This window comes from Onthophagus taurus, chromosome 7 (assembly GCF_036711975.1).
Source record: "Onthophagus taurus isolate NC chromosome 7, IU_Otau_3.0, whole genome shotgun sequence".
In the NCBI taxonomy this organism is placed as follows: Eukaryota; Metazoa; Arthropoda; class Insecta; order Coleoptera; family Scarabaeidae; genus Onthophagus; species Onthophagus taurus.
The window spans coordinates 21791744-21819518 of NC_091972.1; the positions used below are offsets into that span (position 1 = coordinate 21791744).

Consider the following 27775-nt stretch of genomic DNA (forward strand, 5'->3'; position numbering starts at 1 on the left):
CCTGATATAACTCTTTGGTGTGATGTCTCAACATCCATTCCTAAAATTTATATTCCCGAAAAATTTCGCAAACAAATCTTCCAAAAATTTCACAATGTTTCACATCTTGGTATACGTGCAACTCGTCATTTGTTAAAGACGCGTTTCTTTTAGCCTCACATGAGTAAAGATATTTATCTTTGGACTATACCATTTCTAAAAACTAAAATTAATAAATATACAAAATCTCCTATACAGCATATAAGTGTTCCACAAGGAAGATTTTAACATATACATATAGATCTTGTTGGACCTCTTACTCCTTCTTCTGGTTATTCATATATTTTAACAGATATTGAATGTTTTACTCGATGGCCAGAAGCTTTTCCGGTTATAGACACTTCAGCGAGCACCATAGCAAATACGCACAATTACTCATGACAAAGGGCGACAATTTGAATCTCAACTTTTTTCAAAATTTGCCATATTAATTGGTGCTACACAAATTAGCACTTCTGCTTATCATCCGCAAAGCAATGGAATTTTGGAGTGATTTCATCGTACACTCAAAAATTCCCAGATCTTCTTTAAAAGGAGATCTGGGCTGCTGAACTTGTGTTTGGACAACCGCTTCGTCTTCCAAGCGAGTTCTTTCTTAAATCAAACTCTTCGATAGACACAGATCAACTTCTTATTAGTCTGCGTGAATCTTGAACTTTGTTATTCTACAGAAGTCTAAAAATAATCGCCACACTTCAATACATATTTACAACCAGCATTCTTATTGAATGAAACCTTACATGATATTAATACTGTTAAAGAAAATCCTAAAAAAGTAAAATTTTCCTTTTTATAATTTAATCAAGTACTTATTATTTCAATGTATATAATGTCTTTCTTGTGCAGAATAAAGACAATTGTTGCCACCCTCCACGGATTTCCTTTCCTTATTCGTTCTTTTTATTTTTATGTTTGAAACATCGTCATTAATTTAAATTTTTAATTTTTATTGAAGGGGGAATAATTGTAGCGCATCACGCACTCTAATTATTTTTATATATAATCATAATGTTATATCACCATTGGTTGTTATATCAACATAATGTATTTTCCCATGACGATTTTGTTATATTTTTAAAATAAGAAATAAACAGATAGATAAACATAAACAGTCTAGCAATACTCCATTTTAATTTTTAATATTTTATTTATACAATTAATTAATATAGAGTTACAAATAAATATACTCTACGCGTGTCTTAACAGTCCTAAAGTTAAGCTAGTTCTTAAGTTATGAAGTGAGTGTGGAGAGTAAAATACATAATATTCAATATGGTAGGACGTAAAAGAAGTAAAGTATTAGAAGAATTAGATATTATGCTAATCAAGGATAACATGCATAAATATTTTGCGCAGTGTGATACTTGTAGTAAATTGTTAACAAATAGGTTCTTTTTTTAGAAATGGGTGTAAACAGCACACTAGAAAATCAACCATCGCTGAAACGTTTACAACAGATTCTGTCAACAATTCGGATTCTACAAATTTAACTAACAAGTTTAATTATGAAGATAGTAATCCTGCTAATGCAGAAAATAGTGACTGCCAAATGATAGAATTAATAAAAATCCAACTTCCTTAGCTACCACGACTGTAATGATACCAAAACATTTCAAGAATACTTTACATTCAAGAAAAACTAAAGGTAATGCAGATATTACGAATTTTGTTCACACTCTGGATGCTCATGTAGAACTACAATGAAATAATTGTTTGGCAAACTTTCTTTTCATCTAGAGTTGTAGAGTCGCAACATTTTAAAAATTTTTTAAATAAGTTTTGACCCGCTGATGGTCCCTTCTAGAACAACTTTTAGATCAACTTTATCTACAACTTTGCTGGACAATATTTACAAACAGAGTATATCTGAAGCTTTTAAGTTTGTTACAAGTGAATCTGCTGATTATTGATGGATGGAAAAATACGTCCGGTAAAACAAAAACAGTTGTTTGTGTGTTGCATAATGCTAATGGTAACAAAGCCTTCGTTAATGCATGGTATTTATCAGGTGAACCGGAAACAGGTGAGAAATTTTCGGAAATAATAATTTCTGCCTTCAAATTAGCTAAAGAAACTTGCAATGCGGAAGTATATGCCATTGTATTAGATAATGCCTTCTTAATGGTGAAAATGAGTGTTAAATTAATCTATTCTTATTAAAGAATTTAAATGCTGAAGGACTAGAGAGTTTAGATTACTATAGATAATTTTAGACAACGTCAAAGTATTTTCCAAATTCTTTTGGAAAAGGGAATTTTTAAACCTCTTGTGTTTTGGAACACAGCAAACGTAAATAGATTAAGTTTTGAAAGGTCGAAAAAATTAATGACCGTTTATTACAACTTAAATCTTCATACTGCAAAGTTACAACAATTGCATGATATCGTCGATATATTTATCGACGATGATAACAATTTCGAACAATAAAGTATTAGTAATATAAACGATATTTGAGTTAGTGTTTAATTTATTAATAAATATATCTTTAACTATTTTTTAGGTTGTAGACTTTTGTATTAAATCCAGTAACACAACATTAATTTTTACCTTCATTAAGTTCCATACACGTTCCATATCATAACAACATATTTTACGACATTATTTTATAATAATATTTTATTATCATATCTACTTCATGTAGAAAAAGTCAGTGTAGAAAACTGTTATTATCGATGTGTAAAATATCGCGTATTGTATATGAGGTATTTTACGCCCCCATCACTGGTGATATTTCATGAGTAGTGCTCAAGATGAACTCATGTAAAATTGATGTGATCTATGTGAAGTTAGCCCCCAATTAGATAGAATTTGACGTGTATAGTAATTTATTTATTATAAGAAAACCTGTCAACCTATTTCGATGAACAATATCGCTATCTAAAGCTTAATTATATGCCAATGCAAAAGTGGAATCGAATGGAGCATATTCGATATCTCTTTCGAATTCCACTCAAAACGCCAAAATATTGCGAAGGTACACGAACATAACACAAAAGTGGCCTTTTTTAAGTGGTCATAACTCGTAAACGATGTACTCCATTATCAAGATCTATACGGCATTCGATTCGGTATAGTTTTTCTATCGCGATCTCAATTCTTTTTGTTCTCTTCTCATACGTATTGAAATTTTTATTGATTGACAACCATTATTGTTTCATTAAACGTTAGACATTAGGACCATTAAATACTTCGTTTTGAATCGAAATAAAATAGAGTTAACTGACAATATATACGGGGTGCTTTAGAATAACGGGATCGGGTCGATACAAACAGGGCAGCAATTTGCGAGTCTGTCGTTAAATGATTGAAAACAGAGGCGGAATTATTCGGTCCCAGCCCTGTCCGCGTTGGCTGTCCAATAAAATTTAATTACGGGATTCGATGTTTAGGGCGCACTTAACTTTTTAATTGCGCGTGCACGCTCGCCATCCATGCGTTCTGAAGCGCGTACCCTTGACACCAGTTTATTCTGCAAATGAATCTAACACCGCTGCTTTAATGAACAAATTTGAATACGCGTTTTTACAGAACTTCCCCTTCATTTTTTTCTGCTTTGACTGCGATTCTGTCTCATTTTGCCGTGTGCTCTTTATTCGTTTTTCAGTTCTAACCGACGTTGAATTTAAGACAGAGTTAACATGGCGCCACGTCGGGAACGCGTGAATAGGAATTTATTCAAAGAGCAGGCCGTTAAAGTTGACGAGCGATTGTTTCTCCTTAATTGATCGTAAATTCGGCATTATCGGGTCGAGCGACGAATTAAGGTTGACATTGGCAATTTAGATATATTGCCTAAACGGCCTTAGCCGTGAATCTTAACACTGACTATTTATAGTAAACTCAGTGTTGTGTCTTCACAAATTGAGTCATTAACGACTTAAGATTATTGTTTTTCTCGTATCTCAAGTTTCATTCAAAATTACTAGAATAGAAAATTATTTTATTTTTTAGGTTTCTGTTGGTTAAATTAAATAAAACTTTTGTAATTTGAGGTGGCACGAGGGCGCAAAACTTTAATGAACTTATGACCCAGCACAGATTAAACTAGGTTCTGGAGTATTTATTCTAATATTAACGTGAAACGGTATGGCGTCTCGACTGCGTATCCGCAATTTCGTAAACGGCATCGTCGTCTCTCTCCGCTTGGTCCGTCGACACACAAATAGCGCAACCGTTTTATCTTTTTACACCGCGGGCGGGTTTTGCCGTTCGATTTTCTCGCCGATATCTTCTGGAAACTCATTGTTATTGCTTTGGGATCGCGTCCGCGCGAATTGTTGTTTTTATTTCCGATAGGAGCGGTTTTTGCTCCCGTCGTCGCTCCGGTATATCCGGAACTTGCTAGATTGCGTCATTTACATAGAAAGTGTATTCTTAATACGACTCGGCGCGACTCGAACCAAGGACACCAACAAAAGGAGCGGGATTTTAAGAAATTTTTCCCTTGGCTGCATAAATTCACCGAAAGTCTAATTTTATTACAAAACTTGTACAATGGGTGACAAGTTTTTACAGTGGAACCAAAGCGAGATACTGGGCCCATAAAACGTATTAATTATAGTTCACAGGAAGCTGGAATAATGAAATTAGCGTTGGGATGGACCCAACTTTCTTACCGCTAGAAAAATTGTCACTAACTTTTATTATTTCATATCAAGTGATTTAATAATGTCTTGAAATATCGCTTGATTCATGATAAAACTTAGAAATTACCTTTATTCTTTTTACTTCCTCGAACACACGAACTATTTAAAAAGAAAATATTGTAATTAAGTAAAAATATCACGACAATTTTGACGGATTTTCTACATTCTCTCCATTTCAATTAAATCATAAACCAAAATTGTGTCTTCCTCAGTGGCCTTCTTGCAGGTTCCACTTCCTCCATTCTCACCACAAATCCGACCCACTTTAGCTTTTATATTCTGATGCATAACGAAAGAGCGATATCTTTGAACAGTTGATATACCTCGCTGTTGTACCTCATCCTCCACACGTTATGGCCCCAAGTAGTTCCAGAAATCTACGCAACACCGTTCGCCCCTTGTTTCGCTATCACATATATTACATATTTGTGTAACTGTATGGCAAGCATAGAGCTGTAAACGCTTATTCTTCTTGGTTGTTCCAACCGACGCGCGACGTGAGTTGATGCTGTTTGAGTAGTGTAGTGTGCCATGACAAAATTGTTTCAAAAAACTTTTTATAAAAATTTGCACCGAAAATAAAAACAATTGAAACATATACACAATTCAAACCTCTTCATCATCTCCAAGAATTTATATTCCACAACAGTTAAGACGAGCAATTTTCCACAAAATTCATAGCTTATGTCATCCTGAAATACGTTCCACCAGTCAAAACAAGATTCTTCTCTCCATTCTCAAGCAAATGGAATTTTAGAACGGAGACACGACTAGATTGAATAACATTCTACCCCTCATCCTACTAGGATTAAGAACATCTCTTAAGGAAGATCTAGGTTGCTCCTCAGCAGAACTGCTTTACGGACAACCACTAAGACTTCATGGGGTGTTCTTCATACCTACTAATCCATCTATAGAATATGAGACTCCTCTCCAGTTTAAGAGAAACTTTTTCCAAATCATCGTACAATAAGTAGGTTAGAGGGTAACGGGTGTACTCAATTAATCGCTCAACTATACTTTTTGGTTGGTTACTATTTTGGAAAAGCTCTAATGTGTAGGTTTATTTTTCTCATCAACTATTAAGTATTCACTGAGCACATCGTATGCCATAAATATGCCATAAATCTTTACCAATAAACTTGCATTCTGATCTTTAAAAAACTGCTTTGCAGCCAATTTAGATGTGATTGTCTGGTTTCTGGTAAATCTAATGATAAAACTAAAACTTTTTTCTTTTGGATCTTAGAGACTACAAATATGCTATCGTCCTTTGCTAACAATCTTATAAGCAGAACTTAAACAAACTGCTTCGTGGAAAGTTAAAGTAGGGTGTGTAACTTCATTCCGCTGTGGTAAACGCTTATACATTAGTTTCTGGTAAATTCCATTAAATATCTGAATTAAAACCTTTAGCGGATCTAAAGGCTTCAATTGTGCCGTTCTCCTTTGCTAACAAAGTTGCAACCGGAACATAAAGAAATTGCTTAGTGGAAAGTGTATCTTAACTTTCCAGCGTATAATTTCATCCTGCTATAATAACTTCTTATTTTCTGGTTTCTTGTATATCCAATGATGATTGACAACTCTAGAGGTAAGGCCCTTTGAGATTTTATTTATAGCAGTAACTTAGATATACTAAATCGATGCACAGAACCAACCTTTGTAACTGCCAGAGATCAATTGATTATCGACATTACTCTAGCCTCTATGGATATCTCAAGATCAGTCCACAATTGGAGAGTTTCCGACAATGTGTCGATGTCTCACCATAGGTGGATTACTTTTAAGCTTGGCAACACCAAGTTCAGAAACAAACTGACCCATAACCCAAGAAGGAGAGATGTGGAGAAATTCAGATCCTCGCTTTCGAGGTCACTGAAAAACAGCTGTAGAATGGAGGAATATTCCAATTCTTTAAGCGACTCCCTAGTCCTTGCCTATAAAGAGGCGTGTCCCCTCCGTAAGGAGGCAGTATCGGGGCGCGCTATCACCTGGTGGTGCCCCGAACTTGCCATACTTAAACGATGGCGCGGACTACCTTTAACAGAGCAAACGACTGTAGGATTGATTCTGACTGGCAGATCTAGAGTAAACTGTCAGCTTTTAAGAAAACAATTCGTCAAAAGAAGCGAGCAGCATGGTGGGACTTCTGTGAGGAAATTACTTTTTCTACCGAAGTCTCCCTCCTGAAGAAGGTGCTTGCAGCGAGCCCTGAACGACGAATTGGGTTAATGAAGAAGGATGATGGTTCCTATACCGACAACCTTCAAGAAAGTTTACAGCTTCTAATGTCTGCTCATTTCTCAGGTTTCGACAACACCAACGCTGTCCAATCAGAGACAAACTACGTACCAACAGCGAATGATTTTGGCCAAGCCAAAATTATCTGTGAGGAGGAAAAAATACGGTGGGTTGAACATGTTCACAGCCGACCGTGGCCGGATGGGATCGCACCGGCCCTTTTACAATGGGGACTGGAAGACCTGCTACCGCACCTGAAGAGAATTTTCCGGGGTTGCCTGGCACTTCGCTACGTACCGGGAAGCTGGCGTGATGTCACGGTAAACTTTATACCTAAACCAGGTAAGTAAAACTACTTCCTTCCGAAGTCATATAGACCAATTAGTTGGAGAGACATGCTTAAACTACCACCACTAGATCTACATATTCAGGAGGTGGCGCTGGTAACCATGAAAAGACTACAATCGGTAGGAGTTATGAAAGATGGGGGCGTTGGCGGCCGTTCGACACTCTGGAGAGGGGCTGTGCTGGACTCACCCCTACTCTTTTAGTGTTAAGCAGCGTTAAAAATAAATCCACGACGAATGCCGTTCATGCACTGGTTAGGTTTGTCCAGGGCGGTTTCGAGGCCAAGAATCACTTCGGAGCCGCATTCTACGACTTGACGAAGGCATTTGATTGCGTTTTCCACGATATACTGATTCGTAAACTAGATGCCTTCAATATGAAGGACATTAGCATCACGCTTATTAAATCATACTTGTCAAACAGATCACAGTATGTTTCCTTTGGTGGCCTGGGTTCGGAGTGCTTGCCAATTAAATATGGTGTCCCAAAGGGCTCGGTATTGAGACCTCTCTTGTTTCTAATATTTATAAAAGATCTACCGAATAATGTTCCACACAACTCAGAAGTGATTCTCTTTGCCGATAACACAACCGTCATGAATTCTTCGAGTGATGCTGTCGTTTTGCAGCGGCGTTCCGGTGCAATATGTTAAGCATCAGTGATGCTAAAACACCTGCCCTGAATTTCTCTCTCAGACGGTTGGAGGTATGCGTATAGCCTGTCAGGTATCTGGGGGTATATCTTGACTCCGGCCTGACATGGAAAGCCCACGTTGATAATTTATCTAAAAAACTTAATACCGCCATATTTGTTATCCGGTCACTTAGATGGCTCGTTCCTTTCGATGTACTCATGAAGACATATTATGGCTACTTTTTTGACCACGTTTCTTACGCGTTTGCTGTGTTGTGGTTATTCAGCCTATACGGACCGAATTTTCAGTGCGCAGAGAAGATGCGTTAGAGTGATGGCCAACTTGACATTTCGGGCCTGCTGCAGGGGTAAATTCATTTAGTATAATATTTTAAGTTTTCCCTCGCTCTACATCCTTCATTGTCTTATGTTCACCAAAAATAATGTTCCCCAGCTTAGGACTTTTAACTCATATCATAGTTACTATACTCGGGTGGGTGATGGATTGATCACCAACTATTCTCGAACGGCGAGGGCGAGGGACGGACCCAATTACTTTGGTAGAAAGTTTTATAACGTTCTATCTGATGACGTTAAACTTTAGACATAAATAAATTTAAGCTCAAAATGAAAAACTATCTGATAGCGAAAGCTTTTTATTCTAGTCGGGAATTTCTGGCCAATGACTTCAGTGGTTTGTGTTGACCTGTTGCGCCCTTCTGATGTCCCTTACACTTTGTATTTTATATGTACTTTTTTTTTCTTTCTAATTCGTATTTTGTACTTTTTTGTGACTTGTGAAAATCATTGTAATGATATGATCACCAATAAACAATTTGAATTGGAATTTGAATTTGAGTTAGGATAACGTCTGCACTAATAATGGACTGCCACCTATCACTGGAGGAGTCCTGAAAATTTAATCGTGTCACTATCCAATGAATCAAGGGGCATTCCGGCTCTACGGGTAACAAACACGCGGATAGACTGGAGAAGCGTGCTGCCGGCAGAGTTCCTTGTGCACCCGAGCCGATAATTACCCCTTCTTTAGCTACTCATATCAACATGATCAAACATATTACCCACAAAAAGATCCTAAATGCGTGGGACAAAACTCCGGGCTGCTATCTTGCTAATGATTTGTTAAAGTATCCTTCAAAAATTACAGCTCAGTTTTTCGTAGGGCTTGGAAAAAACGCCCTCTGGTTAGCCACACTGTAAAGTAAATAGCACCTTCACAATTTGAAGCTTGCAAACTCTTCTCACTGTTGAGACTGTGAACAGGACGACGAGACCGCTAGACACATCTTGTGTGATTGCCCCTCTCTGACAGATCTCAGAATGAGGACCCTCAGGGAGGCAAGGCCGACCACAGATGATATCAGGAACTTACCTCTGAGTGATGCCCTAGCCTTTGGTAAATCCTTAGGCTGGTTGATGTGATAAGAGGTTATGTTGGGAGTATGTACAAGGGGTCCAATGGGGCCTAAGTGCGGTGTGCGGGAACGCATGCACTCCTGTTTCCTTACATACATACATAAATCCAATGATCCAGCAGAAGTTTTTGACAGTTTCAATAATGCCATCGTCCTTTGTTAACAAAGTAGCAAGGAGAGTCTCTATTTAGCTCTTCAATTATTCGACAATTATGCGACTGTTTGAATGGCTGAGATGTTTGTATCAAAAATAAGGAAAATGTATTGAGATGACAAGTCGCGAGATATTTTATGAGACTTGGAAGCAAGAGGAATAACTGGGAAATATTTAGCTCTTCCCGATTGATCTAATAATTATCATTATTAAAGTTGATTTCTAATAAAATTAATCAAATTAAAGTGATTACTCTAAAATTGGGTCCATTACGATTTCTCTTACACCAGCATTACTATGTAAATGCTTCACGTAATAATCATAAATTGAATGTCGGAAATACCAAGAAAACCTCAATGTACAAGTGTATACACACACTCATATTAGCAAAATTATAAGTCAACAAGAATATCCAATACGTGATTACCCATTAATCTTGAATATAATAAGCATGAATTGATTTTACTACATTTACCTACTTAATTGGCAATGAAGAAATTAATAAACATAATCTGCGATAAGACTGCTTACCTCAACTATACAAATAACCTTATTTCTCATTACATTATAATAAAGTCAAGGTGAATTGAAATTTCTAAATGAATCTATATCGTGTATAAGAATCGTAATAATATAAGTATACTTTATGTTCTACTTCACTATATATTATTAGCCATTAAATATCGACCGTCGCAATTTGTGACACGGTCAACCTAGAATTCTTACAAACCATAAAGCCCATGGTATATAAATAAATGTAGTTATAGTTTGGCATGCGAGCCCGAGCGTCAAGATTAATTTTGTCACCGATTCGATGGCTAAAAATAAACTGTAAGATGCACAACAACTTTGTTTACGTGGGTAGACGGATCTTATTTAAATTTTCTAGCGGCAATGTGAATAACCTAAACCGTACCGAACCAGAGGAGTAAAAATACAAAATTAGACTCGAATCAGCTGTTTAGAGACAACCAACATTTGCCAACTATCATTTTCGTTTTTTCTAATTTTAGAACACCACGAAATATTCCATGGCCTTTCATCACTAACCACTCAATTCTAATATACAAAAATTTCGAATTTACACGTAACAAAGAATTAATATAAATCATTTAAAATGATAATAAGCATTTCTTGTTCGTGTATTTATTTTTTAAACGGAGTAAAGTAAGTATTGGGGGACGTATTAATAACTTTTCTTTTATCTTCATCACTTTGTGTAACAAAGGATCGTAATATCAACAGTTTACTTTTAAGTTTGTAGGTGAAGTCTTTGACTGATGACAAAGCAAATTGATTTAAAAAAAGAATACCTTTAATTCGAATGTAAGAGATCCTTTTTGTCCATTCATCGTTCAGAAATTTTCTACATCCTGTGTACATAAATAGCAGGAATTTTGAACGGAACTTGAGGTTCTGAAGCGGAGATTTATACTCAATAGAAATGTCGAGTTTTTATGAAAATTTTGTTTTAAAATTAACTGCCTTATATTCTTAATAATTAATAAGTGTTTTTGATTATATAATTTGTTATAAGTGTATTTGTGTTAGCGTTGAATAAGATAACATTGAGAAAATAAGTTTTAAAGTGTTTTTATCATATTTTATTTTTATTTGTTCCTGGGATAACAATTTTTGAATTCAACCTGAATTTTTATGACTTTATAAAGTTAACAATTTTTTAGAATCATATTTAAAATACTGTGGAATATTGACACACTTGATATGTCTTAATGAATTAATCGTGATGCATAGAAGAAAGTATGAACTTTTTCATGAACGAAACCATACTTGAAAATCTACTCGTTCTTGAAATAATTATTTTTGAATTTAATCCAAATTTTTAGTGAAAAAATATTACAGTTTCCCACTACCAAAGTTCATTATAAGGTTAATTAAGGAGAAGAGATGCTCGTATCACGACGTTAGAATGTCTGAGGCTCCAGACTTAAAATGGAAATTTAGCCAACTTAACAAACACATTCAAAACTTAATTAAACAATTCAAAAGCGAAAGGTACATTGAAGCCTGTGATAATATCAACAAATCAAAAGGTAAAGTATACCGGCAAGAAGTTCGGAAGTTCTCCAGATTATCTGAGATGACACATCACACACCGACCCCGAAGAAATTGATCCACGGGGATTATGAGAGACCATGAGACCAGAGACCATGAGGGACCATGAGAGACAGTTGTTTAAAACCACCCATGCCAACACACCCGAAGATGCTTTGATCGACGAGGACGAATACTTCTTAATCCTAAGCAACGAAACAAGCACCAGTCCTGGTCACACTAGGGCGGCTGGCAATGAAGCGGCCAGTTGTGGGGCAAGAGTCAGCAGTTGGTGTATCATTTGTGTTGGCCAAACATAGGATTGGACTGTGGGCTGAAGAGAGACTTCGCCTGCTGTGGACCAATTCTCCTACAATGAGACATGCTAAGTTTATTAACATCGCTACTGTCAAACCCGGGAATATTTTAGGACTTGCTCGTAGCAGCATTAAAGTTCTAATGGATATCTTTACTGGACACTGCCGATTAAAGACACACCTCAACTTGTTGGGTCTAGCCCACGATGTTGCTGCCGACTATATGCGGAGGACGAGGAGACGGTTGAGCATGTGTTATGCCAATGCCCTGCTGTTAACCGTATCAGATTCTCAATTTTTGGGTTGCAGTTTATCTCCACAAATGATCTGAATGACTTTTCACCGAGCAAGGTATTAATGTTCGTTAAGAGCATTGGACTGCACGGTGAACTTTGATAACGTTATCTATCGGGATACAATAGATCCTTAGGGTCGCGGTGCAAGGTTGGTTAGTTCGTCTACCCGATATGTAATTTATCTAAATGTAAAATGATCATGTTCCAAAAAAAAAATATCCTAAGAAATCTAAATCCTCCTACTCATGCTTACATAAGAAAAATCTTAAACTACTGCCCTATCAACCAATACTACACCGAAGATTGGAAGACCTCCGATATAATTTGTGCTTCCGAAAAAGAATCATCACCGTCCTATTTCCCTTCTTCACATCGTTGGCAAGATCTTAGAAACACACATCAAAAACAAGCTGCTTGAAGCTGTCTCAAATAAAATACTCTCCTATCAGTTTTCAATCAGGTTTTCAATCTGGTAGATCTATGTCTTACGCTTTCGCTGCGCTGATTTCCAATCCAATACAAGTGACACGCTTCCAACAACGTCATTCTGCAGCAGTGTTCCTGAATATCCAAAAAGCTATCGATTCAGTGTGGTAATTGGGACTCCTATGCACACAATAAATTGAATATCCCGCCTTTCCTCCTTAACTTAACCACTTAAGCATATGACCGAGACAAAGCCTAGTACCTCTCGCTAGTAGCCAGTAATTTGTACTATTTTTATCTAGAGCGAATGATATTCGCACGTTTAGAATTCAGTTATTGGAAAGCATTAGTGCGTGAAGACGTGTTCTTTTTTGCTTCTTTCATATTACATTATATGGTATTATTATATTTTACGTACCTATTGTTTTTCACGTATTATTTTTTGATAGTGAGGTAAGTAACTTTGTATTTTATAAAAGGGATGAAATTCTCCATATTTCTCAATAAAATATATAAAAAATAGAAAAAGTAAAAACTTTTTGTGAGAAATAATTAAATATTAAAATTTATTATTAAAGAGCAGACATGTTTCGAAACGATTGTTTCATCTTCAGTACTTTAAAATATATGCAAAATGATGGAAAAAATACAAAAATATAGATAAATTGGGAATATCTTAGTAAATTTTTTAGCAAATTTTCTTAAAAAATAAAATTATTTCTATATAGGTTTTCTTTTTGTTAAAAATGAAAATAAAACATTTAGATATATTGCAAATAAACTTATTTTAATTTTTAACAAAAAGAAAACCTATATAGAAATAATTTTATTTTTTAAGAAAATTTGCTAAAAAATTTACTAAGATATTCCCAATTTATCTATATTTTTGTATTTTTTCCATCATTTTGCATATATTTTAAAGTACTGAAGATGAAACAATCGTTTCGAAACATGTCTGCTCTTTAATAATAAATTTTAATATTTAATTATTTCTCACAAAAAGTTTTTACTTTTTCTATTTTTTATATATTTGTGTTTTATATTTTTATAGTCAATATTTTCTTATTCAACTTTTTACTTGAATAAAACTATAAACAATAAAACAAAAGTTTCACAGTTCTATTGATTATGTAAAGCGATAGCGATATCAGCAAAGATTTGGATACTGAACATTTAGAAACCGATTCTTCACGTGCAATTCTGATTTCTGCATCAGAAAATGAATCAGATACAAATCAATCGGAAGATGATTTATCTAACTAATGGACAGAAATAAGTATTGAAACGGATACACCAGCACTGTCGGCCTCCTTTGTATTTACTGCAAATTCGCATATAAATGAACAAAATTCATCTTTCACCAAACCGAGCCAGTTTTTTAACTATTTTTTCAATGACGGATTAGCTCAAAATGTTGTTGACCAAACAAATTTGTACTACGTTCAAACTATGAGAGGAAATCCGTCAACCTATTCGACCAAGGAATGGCGTACAAACATTTCAGAAATGCGAATATTTCTTGCAATTGCCATGACAATGAATATTGTACAGAAACCGGAAGAAAAGTTGTACTGGACGAAAAAACATTCAATCTGCACACCATTTTTCACCAAAGTGATGTCGCATAGAAAATATGTCTCGATAAGAAAATTCTGTGTTTTTTTTATACCGGCTGTCCCGAAACTTAACGTCAAGCGGGTACCGGCTGAGAGGCCAACTCATATCTGTTCAGGTAAAAATAAGATAAAAGTTCTATGTCTCTTAGTTAAGTGGTAATAAACATATATTAAATGTTAAAAATCGTTCCCGAAGATCATATCTTTAGGTGCTACGGTTAAAAATGTTCGCAATTTAATAGTGATTTTTTTAATAATGTGAACCTTATTAACCATGCTACTATAGAAGTCACAAATCAAACAACAGAAGTCGTTAGTTTTGCGAAAAAGTATTTGTTTGAGTTAACCCATTTAGTCCCACTGGTGTGATAACGCACCAGCGTTTTTAAAATTATTTTACAGCCATACATTACCAGATTTCAAGGTGCTAGCTGTTTGTACTATAACACTATAAGGTTGTTAGGCTATACATATCAAAATATTTCATAATTTTTGCTATTTAAACCATATTTGCATCAATTCTTTTCGATTGAAAATGTCTGTTCAAAATATACAATAGAAATAAAACTATTTTTAGTGCATAAAATTCTTTAAAATTTTGATATTTGCAAGGTTTTAGTGCATATTTTCCTCATATATATCTTGAAACGCGAAATAAAAATATGTATTCTGAAAATACGTCTTGAAATATTAATGGTGCAAAAACACACCATTGGGATCTATGATGAGATATAAGGATTACATCATCTTTCGTATTATCAGAAACCAGTTTAGACGTATTTATTCGGTGAATTCCCTAGAAATAGTCGTTTATGGACATAGTGTGTCAATATATGTGTAGTAAGTTTAGCGTTCATTTACATGAAGAGTGCTTTGCGAAGTATCACAATAAATGATTATACTGTTCACCCCATTGGTGCGTTTTTGCACCAATTTTAGTATAAATATTTTTTAGATTAAACTTCATACTAAAGTTGGTATTTGTTAGTATTATGTTGTATTAGTATTATTATTTGTTTACGACTAATTTATTACTTAGTTAATAATTGATAATCAAAATGTTTGTGTGTTGTTGTTCATTTATCTTACCAGTGGTGCGTTCTTGCACCATCTCATATCTCAAAAACAATTTTTTTTCAAACAACTGTACATTTTTATACTTTGCATTCCATCTTATCTTAACGAAAACTATATAAAATCGATTTTTTTAAATATAAAGCATAGTGGGACTAAATGGTTAAGGTTGAACAAATTTCTATTAAGTTTGACACACGATTTCTAAACAAAGGAGTATAACAGCACCCTTGGCAAGTGATTGTAAAAGATGGCCTGTTTAATCAAGATTCCAAAATGGTACAACATTTACCACTGTTTTTTTTCATAAAAAATAGTGTTGCCTGTTTTTCTACAAAAAAAAACAAGTTATTTAAAAAATCATACTATCGTATGCTATTTGTATTTCGTACAAACTAATTAACCAACTTTGATAGAAGATATATTGCTCAATACCTACGGAGAAATGTGGTTTCAATAAGCTCATTATGTTCGTCCTGCAAGGGATTACTTGAATACAGAATTTCCCGAAAGATGGATTGGCGCCGTGGTTTGATTACGTGGCTTCCTCCTTCTCCAGACCTAAATCCCCTTGATTTTTTTATGGCAGTTGCATAAAAGAAAAGGTATATTCAAAACCGATTGAAAATCTTGCCGAACTGCGCCACAATATTTTTACAGCAGCAGAAGAAATAAATGTAAGGAGATTAGTGCCGACGGCAAACAATTTGAGCATTTGCTTTAGTAGTTGCTTAAAAAAGTAATCCAATGAAATTAATAATTCCTTTTGTTTCATTTTGTCTTTAAGTTAACTTTATTCGAAATAGTCCTTTTGCAAAACATAAGGGGAACTTTTAAAATCACTTGCCAAGGGTGCTGTCGTACTCCTGTTTTTAGAAATCGTGTGTCAAACTTAATAGAAATAAATTTCTTCAACCGTAACTCAATCAAACAAATATTTTTTTCGCAAAACTAACGACTTTTGTTGTTTGATTGTTGTTTAACTTCTATAGTAGCAGTATTAATAAGAATCACATTATCAAAAAAATCACTATTAAAATGCGAACATTTCTAACCATAGCATCTAAAGATATGATCTACGGAAACAATTTTTAACATTTTCAACAACAGGTATCCCAACCCAACTCGCTTGATGTTGAGTATCGCCACAGCCTGTATACTAATAAATTATATAAAATATATATTTTGTTGTTGTAACTATTTTAATTTGTATTTTCTGTTGGCCTGAATAAATATTGTTCTCTCTCTCTCTCTCTACAATTTTTTTTGACTTTGCGAAGATAACCATTTTTTACGATCATTTTTGAAAAATCATAGTGAATCGTACTCTTGATATATTGTAATGAGTTACTCAGCATTCATAGAAGAAAGTATGAACTTTTTCATAAACAAAACCGTATCTGAAGATCTCTATTCGTGCTTGAGATAATAATTTTAGAACTTAACCAGAATTGTTAAGATTTTATGAAGATAACAATTTTCTACATCCGTATTCAAAAAATTATGGAAAATGAACTCTTGGTATATTTTGATGACTTACTCAGCATTCATAGAAGAAAACATGAACTTTTTCTTGATCAAAACCGTACTTCAAAATTTCTCTTCGTTCAAGACAACTTTGAACTTGACCCGACTTTGATATAAATTGATATAAAATTAACAATTTTCTTTTACATTGTGTTAAATTTATCGGAAAACAATGATTTCCCCCAATATATTATATTGATGAGTTATTTACGATTAATTGAAGAATATAGGAGCTGTCAACTAAATAAATTCGTACTTGAAAATATTTATTTGTTCCTGAGATAATATGTCTCAGCGTTGAGAAATATATTGAAGAAATTTTAAATGGAACTCTAAGTTCTACTAAAGTCCGTGATTTATACCCAATGGAAATAACAATTTTTATAAAAATTTTGTTCACAAATTGACTGCCTTATTTACTTAGAAACCAATTTTAGTTTATAAATTATTTTATAAAATAATAACATAACTAAGTGTATTTATTTTAGCGTTGAATAAGTTGACATTTCTTCGTGCCATTCGTGAAACGTCGTGGTCCTTCTATAAATAAAGACATTTAACGCGAGCAGTAAAAGAATAATCGAGGCAGAAACGGACGCACGGTAGGAGCTGAGGCAGGATTGCTTCAAATTCCGTTCGTAAAGCAACGTTAGTTTCATTTGAAAGCGCTACTGAACACGAACGACGGACGATTCGTGATGTATTTTTGGAGTTTTGGCTCTTAATGCCGTATACGAACAGTTCAAATCTCCCGTGCTTTGGTGTCACCAGTGCAGTGCCGAAGTCTTCAGTGATGGGTTAGCTTGTGCGGCTCTTCTAAGTAAAGTGATGCGATATGTTCGTGGAAGTCATTCGGTGGTCAGGATTTCTTCAAATAGTTATGATTGTTTTCAATTGCAATCTTAGTGTTTCTGCTCCTTATAGGGAATCTTCGAATAGTAATAGTAAGTATTATATAGAGTAACATAAACAAGCTCGTTTTAAGCAAGTAAACTTTAAAATTCTAAAACGGAATTTGTAGTTACAGTGCCTTTACAGATTCGATTCAATTACGGTGTGTAAATCCTTAAACAGTTAAAGTAAATATTTTGCTGTGTGAAGTAATGAAAAACACTACATCTTCCTAGAATTATTAAAATTTAACAAGGGATGTTTCAAAATGACAGATTTAAAGTGTATCCAAATTGTGTATAATAATTGAGTGATGGATGGCTGTGTTTATGTTTCGTGTAAATATTTTCTTATAGACGTTGTAAGGTTATATCTGGGGTTTGTTTGTTTTGGTTTACCTTATCCATATATAAGCTGCTATATCTAATAATACTTATAATAAAACTTTGCATGTAATTGGCACGAGTCTTTAATTAGTATTTACACAACCATTTTTTTGCGATACATTTTGTGGGCTAATAATAAAAACTTTTTTGTGATAACAACATTTTTTACAAAAATCTAGCCACACATATTTATGCATAACTACAGGAAAATATGTTTGAAATGTTATCAAGAAAAATAATGAAGGTTACAACGATATTTACTATTTTAACGTTTACACTAGATATATTTTACGTTAACCTGATTGAAGCGTTTGTGTTACCACGATTCAAAATTAACATTGATTTTATAGTGACGTTAATAATCCGCGAAGGACGGACTACTTTTAAATGCCCAAGAGGACAAAACGACACGCGGTTAGATTTCATTTAATATGCGCATATTAAACCGGGTTTCCGTGTTCACTGTCGACACCGTTCTTGATCCAAGAATGATGAACACTTTGCACGTGCCACACGAGTCGTGGTGCACTCAACCCGCAGTGCAGAGACGGCGATATTCGCACTCATCGGAGTCGGGATACCAAGATCCATCCCGAATCCCCGGCGTTTCCTCTCGCAAGAAATCCGCGCTTATTAATAACTGGAACGGGATGGGAGATGCTTTACCTTACTCACTTCGAACCGTAAAATCGTTCAAAAACTATTTCTGTAGAGCAGCTCGCGTGAAATAGTTTCAAGTTTGCGTCGTAGTGTGTCGTTTTTACTTCAGGGTAGTCTCCCCTGGTTGGTTACTAAGATGATTTATGTTCTGAAATGAGATTTAGTGTTTCCTTTGCTTATGTAAACTTAAAATAATCCTACCCAGTAATTGATTTTTTTGGATCATGGTAAACACGAAAATCGTTACAAAAACAACCATGATTTTTTTATATCTTTCTATCTCGGTTTGATGCTTACAAAATAGAAAAAGAACCATGGGGAAATGTTAGTAAACTCAGTTGAAAGAGATAAAAGTAGAATCTCTAGTTCGCATCTAGTCATTTTCTCTGGTTAATTAACTCCACTATTTTCCTGGAAACTACAGATCACGTCACCGAGACTTAACACAGTAATATACCACAATAAAATTCATGAAACGTTTTAATTCACATCATAATAAATTTGATTAAAAAATTTAAGTCCTACCTAAACATATATTTTTAAAAATCTCGTACAAAAACGATGTTATTTAATTTCTTATGAATGAAACGCAATTAATTTTCCAACTGTTGTTTGAAAAATGCGTTTCTTTTCATCGTAATAAAAGTTTTATAACGTTAACAATTTTCTACAATCATTTTTAGAAAATCGTACTAAATGTAAATGTTTATATATCTTGATGATGTGCGCGATTTTTAGATGAAACTATGAACTGTTTTGTGAATAAAACCGCACTTGAAAATTTATTCGTTCTTGTTTACAAATTTCTACGTTTATTTTTAAAAAATCGTGGAGAACACACATTTGTATATTTTTATGAGTTACTCACATGTATAGAAGAAAGTGTGAACTTGATAATCTCTGTTCTTACTTGAGATATAGATACATTCTCGCCAATCATTAAAAACTCAAAATAATTCAAAAACAAAAAAGACGCGCGAGATTGTTTTCTCTGTAGTATTTATAGAAGTAGTCATTTTAGGGGTATGTCAAACCCCACCTTGTACGACATGTGAGATTAACATAATCCGAATTGTTATGACTTTACCAAGGTTACAATTTTGATTACATTTGAGGAGCTATTTTACATAACGTAACAAGTCACACGAAGTGTTTTCGAGAAAACCAGAATAAATTTAACTTGACTTGTATTGGACTTATGGTTCGTAAATTTCTTGAATAACATCTTTTTTTGTTCGCTTAGACCTTCAACGTTTTTAAGAGTGTCCAGCAATTATTTCATATCATAAGCTAATCTATTCCAAATATGTGTACTTTTTTAATTTTTTTGCAAATTTCATGGTAATGGTCAGGTAAAAGAATTTGTGCATGCCTTCTTAACTACTTTTCAACACTTCCGAAGACACTATCTGCTGGGAGATAGAAATGGCCAGTCACTGGAAAAACTACTTCGATTTCTTTAAGGTTACGTGATGAATGCGTGTAAAGACACCAGTACAATAGATGGATTATATAGTTATTTTTATTTTGGCCACCACAGCCATCAGCAAAGAATCTATTTTTTCGTACAACAGCCCAATCATTACTATTTAAAAAATGTGAAATTGCCGAACCAGTTAAATTCGCGCCTCTGCCGCATTCATGTTCAACCCACATGTAAAAGTGAGGTGTAAGGTTTTCAAATTAACAATACAAACATACATTCCAATGTATAGTGAATAGAAACATTCTTGAATAGGAAGTTTCGGGAGTTGCTGAACCTGTTGTAGATTAAAACAAAATGATGCAAAACCTTCTTCTTCCTTCTTCATCATTAAGTAAGCTCAATGATTTATTTTTGACTTCTGAAGTGCAAATGTCGATTGCTGGTTTGTCAATTTAGTTGAGAATATTTTGTGGAAAGACGAATAGTTTACTTGAAGGTGGTGGTCCACACTTTCATTATACATTTTCAACATTTTATTTATGTTAGCGTAGAACTCAAGTATAACCTCTTGGACTTTGCCCTATTGTAATGGCTTTCAACCCCTTTAAAGATTCCCCTATAAAGTTTATAACCTCTTCTTTTTGCTTCAACGTTTTATTTTTCCACCGATCTCCACCTGTATTTTCCCTGAACTCCGTGCCAGCATTAATATGTTTTGCAATCCATAAGATTCTACGATAGGGCATCTCCAGAAGTTTTTTCAAAAAAAATTCTATAGAACGAGAACGCTTGTCTGTTTGTGCAGCTCTATAAGATTAGAAACTTTAAACAAACTAGTGTATTTGAAAGTGGTGAGGTTTCTTGGTAATGAAGTTTTTGCGATCACGATGTCTCTTTGGGTAATGCACTTTTAGTAAATGAGATAATCGTACATCTTGGTGTAATTTATCGTTATCGTTATAAACTGTCTTTTTGGTGTTTATTAATATATGTTTTGGAATATCATTACGTTGAAATTTCTTGTTATTGGGATGTACACACTTTTATGAGAATTTTATTTATTTCTTCAATGTGATTTCTGTAAGACGAACTAGTAATTATTATTTTGGATCCTACACGTCGTTTCTTTCTTTGCATATTTTTCTCTTTTGAAATTGCATGAGGAATAGGTGAAACGTATGAAACTGGAACATAACTACACAATGGTTTCTGGTCTGCGTGATTGTGTGATGACGTGGTCGCCAGAACTTGTAGAACGTTGTATATCCGGTGTTAGAAGAGGGTTTAAATTTTGTTTCTTTAAGAGACCCAAGGTTGATCCATTATCCGAATTATCATCAGGTCTAGGGCTATATCCATCTTGACGAATTTCTGATGTTACAGGAGAAGGTATTGTGACACTAAGAGCGTCAGCAGCTTCAAAATCGCTTTCTTGAAATACGTCCGCGTTATACGGGAAAATACCTGTCTTTTCAAAACATTATATAATGTTGTTTGGTGTGAAAGCCTTAATGAAAGCATTTTAGAAAATAATGGGCATATAATAGACACAGGCCAAAAGAGTGGTATTTTTGCTCCTATCCAATGACATTGTTCCCACTTGTTTTCTTTACTTTTCAGCGACGATATTTCCGGGTTTCCGGGTATTGCCTCGGTTGCGGTTTCATCGCAATTTAAAAATGTGTATTTCAAAACCTAGCAGTTAATGAATTGTAATAGAGTATTATTGTGTAATTACCGATCGATACATTGTAATGTCCTGCGAGTTAATCTAAATTATTTCCTGAACGAGACAATTCACGTTGCGGTCATAGCAGCTATAACATTATGTCGAATACAATTCAAAATGATAATTGGATGGGAGGAGTATTAAATTTGATCGACTTTGACAAACGCTGTAATAAGCGGGATACCGACTGTGCAATTATTCAATAAATTGCATTGTAAATACCGCATTGGGTTAATTTCACCCCGATCGGTTGTTCTATAAATCGCATTTTATGGAATTTCGTATACTTCTCTAAAAGATATGTTGTATTTGTGACTATAAATTTTCTGATTAGTATCAGTATAGTGTATCTAAAAGTTCTAATTCCATCTAAAAATCTTTTTGGCTCGAGTCAGCCTGTGTGTTCGTTAATTCAAATTGAAGTTTTCGGCCCACTGTTGCGCAGATTCCATCGGAAATTCAATCCCGACAAAATACATTTAATTAAATTAAAATGCCTCCATTGCAGTGCAGGCTGTAAAAGCCAGCGATGCAAATCCATTTAATGACGAGATTTAACGATAAATCATATGCAGATATATATACTTTTCAGTTTCTAATAATTAAACGGCGATCATTGCTGACGAGAACGAATTGCCTTTTTTTTTGTAACGCGAAAATAGCTAAACGAAAAAAGTGCGAATTTGTGACCAAATTTCTATGCTTGGTTATTTCCTGTCAGCGATACACTTTTATATAGTAAAAAAGCAGCCCTAAAAATTGACAATAAACGGCAGAAAAATTTCCGGTTATACGCATCGTCATTGCAGAACACAAAAAAAGTAATATAATACGTATTATTATTCGTATTCCAGTATTATTGACTCGGATTGCTTTGTATCTATAAAAATTCGAATTATTGAAATGTTGTTTTTGTTTTCATTCTTGCTTTATCTAAAATGCAATCATACCATTTTTTTTTCACAATTCATTTGAATTACTATTGGTTCGCTTTTTAAAATACTTTATTTTTATGTATTCACTACACCTTATATTAATTACTTTGATAAATAAATCATATTATACGGAAGTATAAATACAATAATTAATATCACAGATAAGGTCTTGGAATATTCTAAACGCAACCAGTTTGAAATAAATCAGACCTTGATCCCCATAACTGTTATGATTTGCTACGGTTCGGTGTGTTAATGCACAATACTTGTAACGATCCAGACCTCCATTATTGTTTATTGCATTCCCACTATTTATATTAATACCTAGTCGTGAGTATTGACACACGATTTATTACATTAATGAACGTTCATAGGTCGGTTTTGTACAATCGTTTTTCATTTTGACTATCTTTGATATGATTGATGTTTACGAATTTGTTACTCAGTTTTCTTTTCAAATATAATTTTTTCGAATTTGATAGTATAACCATCTCTTTCAATTTTATGGAAAATCTAATTATAGCGCGAGATTTTAGAAGATTTTTAAGAATTTCCAGAGAACCTAGAATAGTCTGGAATTTCCAAGATTGTCTAAATATTTATTTGAACTTTCATGAATTTCTAAATACTTTCCAGATAATATTTAATGATTTCCAAATAACGATTTTCAGCAAACTGTTAATATTCCAGTTGCAACTCTTCCACGATTTGCTTAAAAGTATAATTTAACAGGAATCTATCATATACCCAGCCAAAGGAAACCCGGTTCTCAACATCGCTATTATAAAGATGTGATGATTCCCTACTTCATCTTGTCCAACTATACGTCATCTACGAGGTGAGTTAGGATCACAATTTAGTCCTGCTACGAACAGTTGTAACAGAACTACACGTGAGAACACGTACTAGACATTTCCTTTTCCTGCGGATTTATAAAGGAATTCACACCAATTTGGAAAAGTACGTTAGAATATTAAGTTACCCTTTGAGAGTTGCTTCTCTGACCACGATTTTAATGGTACTTTCTTTAAAATTGCTCTTTATACAGCCACAGAGTACCAAAACAGTATTATCTTCCAACAAAGTCTGTTGATGATGGTTCTTCTATAATTAACCTCATTAAACACTCCGAAGGCAAATTCTTTACAATACAAGACCGTACTAACGTAGCTAATTGTTACGTACATTTCAATTAAGATGTAGAGGTGTACTATGTAAATAAATATTCATAAAATATCATTATCGTAGTTTTTTCATCGTTTTTAATACAATACACAAATTGAAGTAAAATGAAGTAGTTTTGCTAACCAGGTTTAGTTCACTGTCACTTCTCGTCATCATTCCATCATAATAAATTTCAAATCAGTCATTTCCGTAATTTTTTCTGTATTGTGTTTGCCCCTACTACAATCACTAATCCGATAAGTGCCTGAACAGCATCCCGGACTTCAGAAGGGTCAGGAACTCTGTTCTCTCAAAATCTGTTCTAAACGGCAATCAGGAATTAACGGAACATCTTCCCCTTCATCTTCATCTATCAGTCTGACGCAATTTTGCCAGATTTATGGCGTAATTGAAGCAATTGCATCTCAACACAAGTTGAGATCGTTGTTAATTTTAAAGGTATTGTTGTTCCTGGCCAATTAATTTTAATGTAGGCCCAATCATTCAATTGAGTTAATTTGCAGTGAGCAACTGATAATCAAAATTTTACATCACCGCCCCTAATTTCTTGTACCAAAGAATCTTACAGATAACGATGACGATCTGATGATAATAAGGACGTGATAGTTGTAAAAGCTATGGTCTCGCCATCGATGAAAAAGAGGTAGAACTTTCGATTACCGGCACATTTCTTCGTAAAAATCCATCTTCGCTGCTAATGTGTAAAATAATGATTTTTGACTGGCGTCTGATGGTCTTCTTATCCCACCACTGTAGCTTGCGCCCGAGGCGTTACATTATTTGATGACCAGTTTTGTCTTAATACGGTATTTAATGGATTGCTTTGGCCGCAAGCAGCCTCGGTTTAATTAATCAGAACCATTCAATATACGTTATGCGTTTTGCATCACCTCGCCGACGTCGCTTGCACCCGAGACGCTACGTTATTTGATGCTAGTTATGTGTCGGTATGGTAGTATTAACTGCATGCCTTCACCACAAGCGGCATCGGTTTAATTAATCGGAATCATCCATTCTACGTTATACATGTTGATTTATCTAGCCGAGATCACTTGCGGCCGAGGCGCTACATCGTTTGATAACCAGTTGTGTGTTAATACGCTATTTAATGAATCGCCAGAAGGAGTATCAGATGTAGGTGCAGGCAGTTGACATTAGTGACATTGAAAAATAGGACCATCTATCATATTTGAAAATTCAGAACAACACCAAATTCTTCTCTATCATCACCTATGTATGTTCTTTATACCCTAAAATATTGTTGCCGATTTACCTCAGTGTTATAGTGAATGAACATCAAGCTCCATTTTCTTTATCAAGTTGTTGTGATTCTAGCATCCATGTGATCCTCTATCATCCATAAATCCATCTCATACCCTAAAAATATTATAAGCCGTATGATTCTTTAATTAATAGAAAAAAATAGATTCCGTTTTGTCAAAATATAATTCAAGTCTATATAAATAATAATAAAAATAATTTACAGCTTAAAATAATACCAAAAAATGTTTATAACATTATTAGTTTTTAACATTTTCATTATACTATTTCAATATTAACAGCTGAAAACAATAGGAGGGTACCTACCATAGCTTTTGCGCAGTAAAACTTATATTTAGCCGGAAATTATTGCAGGGTTGACGTTTGATCGTTTTATGGCTAACCGTTAAAGAACATTCGATTAACAACTATATTTCCTCGCACGTATTGACACCAATTCTACAGCCGTTAAGTGTTACGTCCCAACGACAAAAACAATATTTACGATCCGTTGCAGAATTTGCGTTCAACTGACGAGTGTTTGGCAGACTCGATATGGCCTATAGTTTAGGTACGCATTTTAACGACACTTCCAAACAAAATGCGGTTAGCAGCTGAACTGTGGCAGTGTCGAGTGCGCTTAACAAACCCATATACGCGCATTTAAAATACTGTTTTTGAATACCTTTGTGAGTTTATACCCATTTAAATTTAATACCATTAAATGTTTCGTTGGATCATTATTCATTTAATTGAGTCAAATTACGTTAGTATTTTATATTAAACACAACGTTTATCATCAATCATATTTATTTCAGTTTTTAAAATTTAGTTAGAAGTTTACTATGATATGGATTTCTTAGAATTCTTTCAAAAATTTATTTATTATTGTTTAATTTTTTCTTTAAAAGATCATCGAAGTAACATTACAAAATTTACAGTGTTTAAAGGAATCTTAACTTTCTCATTTTTCACTGTGTGGTTTGTTTATTCTTTCAGCGGAAGATTACTTAACAACATATATGATCGAAAATCATTTTTAAACATTTTAATCGATGATGGATCATACTCAACGTTGTACATAATCAATGCAATAATATGTATTAAACTTCAAATTATAAATCTTGCTGATTTGAAACGACTATTAAGTATTTTACGAAAGATGCAAAACGAATTGAGAATTCAAAAATTGAACGCTGGGATAAAAGAGATTTCCATTTTAAACATTGTTGCAAGTATTTACAGCTTTTACTTCTTCTACTATGCAGTCGCGCATTTAACTCGATATTACGCCTTAAGAGAGTTTCAATCGTTTCAAATAACCTTTACGGCATCATTAATGTATTTATACGCCGCAAATATACATTTATGTATTTGCCAATTTAATAGCCATCTTACAACCACCAGGATAAGGTTAGAACTTTACGGGGTAATACACGAAATTGTTGATCTTTTTAATAAATGTTTTGGAGATATAGTAATCGGTTTAACACTAAGGTTCGTTGCCGAAAATATCATTTTAATGAACTATGCGTTGAAGCAACTTAAAAGAGGCACATTATTCCAATCGGTGCAACTATCAATTGTAATTAGAGTAGCTATTTTATGGGTATGTGAATTCTTTTGTATTTTATTGATTACCAAATTTATTTTTTTAGGTTATTATAGGTATGATATCATCAATAGGGAATAAAATCAAAAATTCGAATAAGAAAACAGTTTCTATTGCGTATAATTTACATAGACAAAATTCACGCAATTACCCAAAACAAAAGTTGATTCTCATAACTTCTCATAACAAGGCAAAGGATGGAACAATCACAGCATCAGGATTTTTTCCAATCGATCACACTTTATTATTAACATTAACAAAATCTGCGATATATTTTTTGATATTACTTATACAGCTTAATCACTAAATATTACTAAATTTATAAACATTTTTGATGTAGTAGATATGGTGTACTGTTAATTAAAGCGAATAATGCGCAAATAGACGAGCATCACTAAAGATTCATATTGAGCACGCATAGTTTCCAAACAATTCACGGTAACCACTTCATTTGCTCATACCATTCGAAACAGCCATAACGCAGTTCTATAACAAGCGTAGCATGTTTAGGTGTAACTGTGCACTTTAATTCAATTACCGTTCACGAAATAATTGCTCTACAAACTGCAATAGAAACGAACCGCAACGTTAGTTAATGACCTTGTTAAGCAATACAGTGTAAAAAATAAATGATATATAATTCTTTTAGTTAAATCAATGAAATCAATTTATAAAAGCACGTGTGTTTGTAATAGAGTCTGTATCCAAACATACAGACTCTATTTTTCCATTTACGTATTCCATCGCAAACAATTCGTTTGCCGTTTATTAGCCCGACAGTTGTTTTAGGTGGGTTACCGTTGTTCGCGTTTTAACAATGCTCGTTATGCTATCCATAATTGAACCTGCACAATTAAGGATTAAGTTAGAGCGTGTTGT

The 27775-nt window shown here is 34.0% G+C and overlaps 1 protein-coding gene across 5 annotated transcripts in view; it reads left to right on the forward strand.

Moving 5' to 3' along the window:
* Positions 1–17404: 17404 nt before the first annotated feature.
* The window catches only part of LOC111415945 (motor axon guidance molcule sidestep), a 73038-nt gene continuing 62667 nt past the window's right edge, over positions 17405–27775 (forward strand). For all 5 annotated transcript variants that reach the window (XR_002706462.2, XM_023047844.2, XM_023047846.2 and 2 more), the window contains exon 1: positions 17405–17756. Coding sequence is in view for 4 of the 5 variants with exons in the window: in XM_023047844.2 (XP_022903612.2) it covers positions 17648–17756 (109 nt within the window). In the remaining variant the exon portion in view is untranslated. The remainder of the gene's footprint in view (positions 17757–27775) is intronic.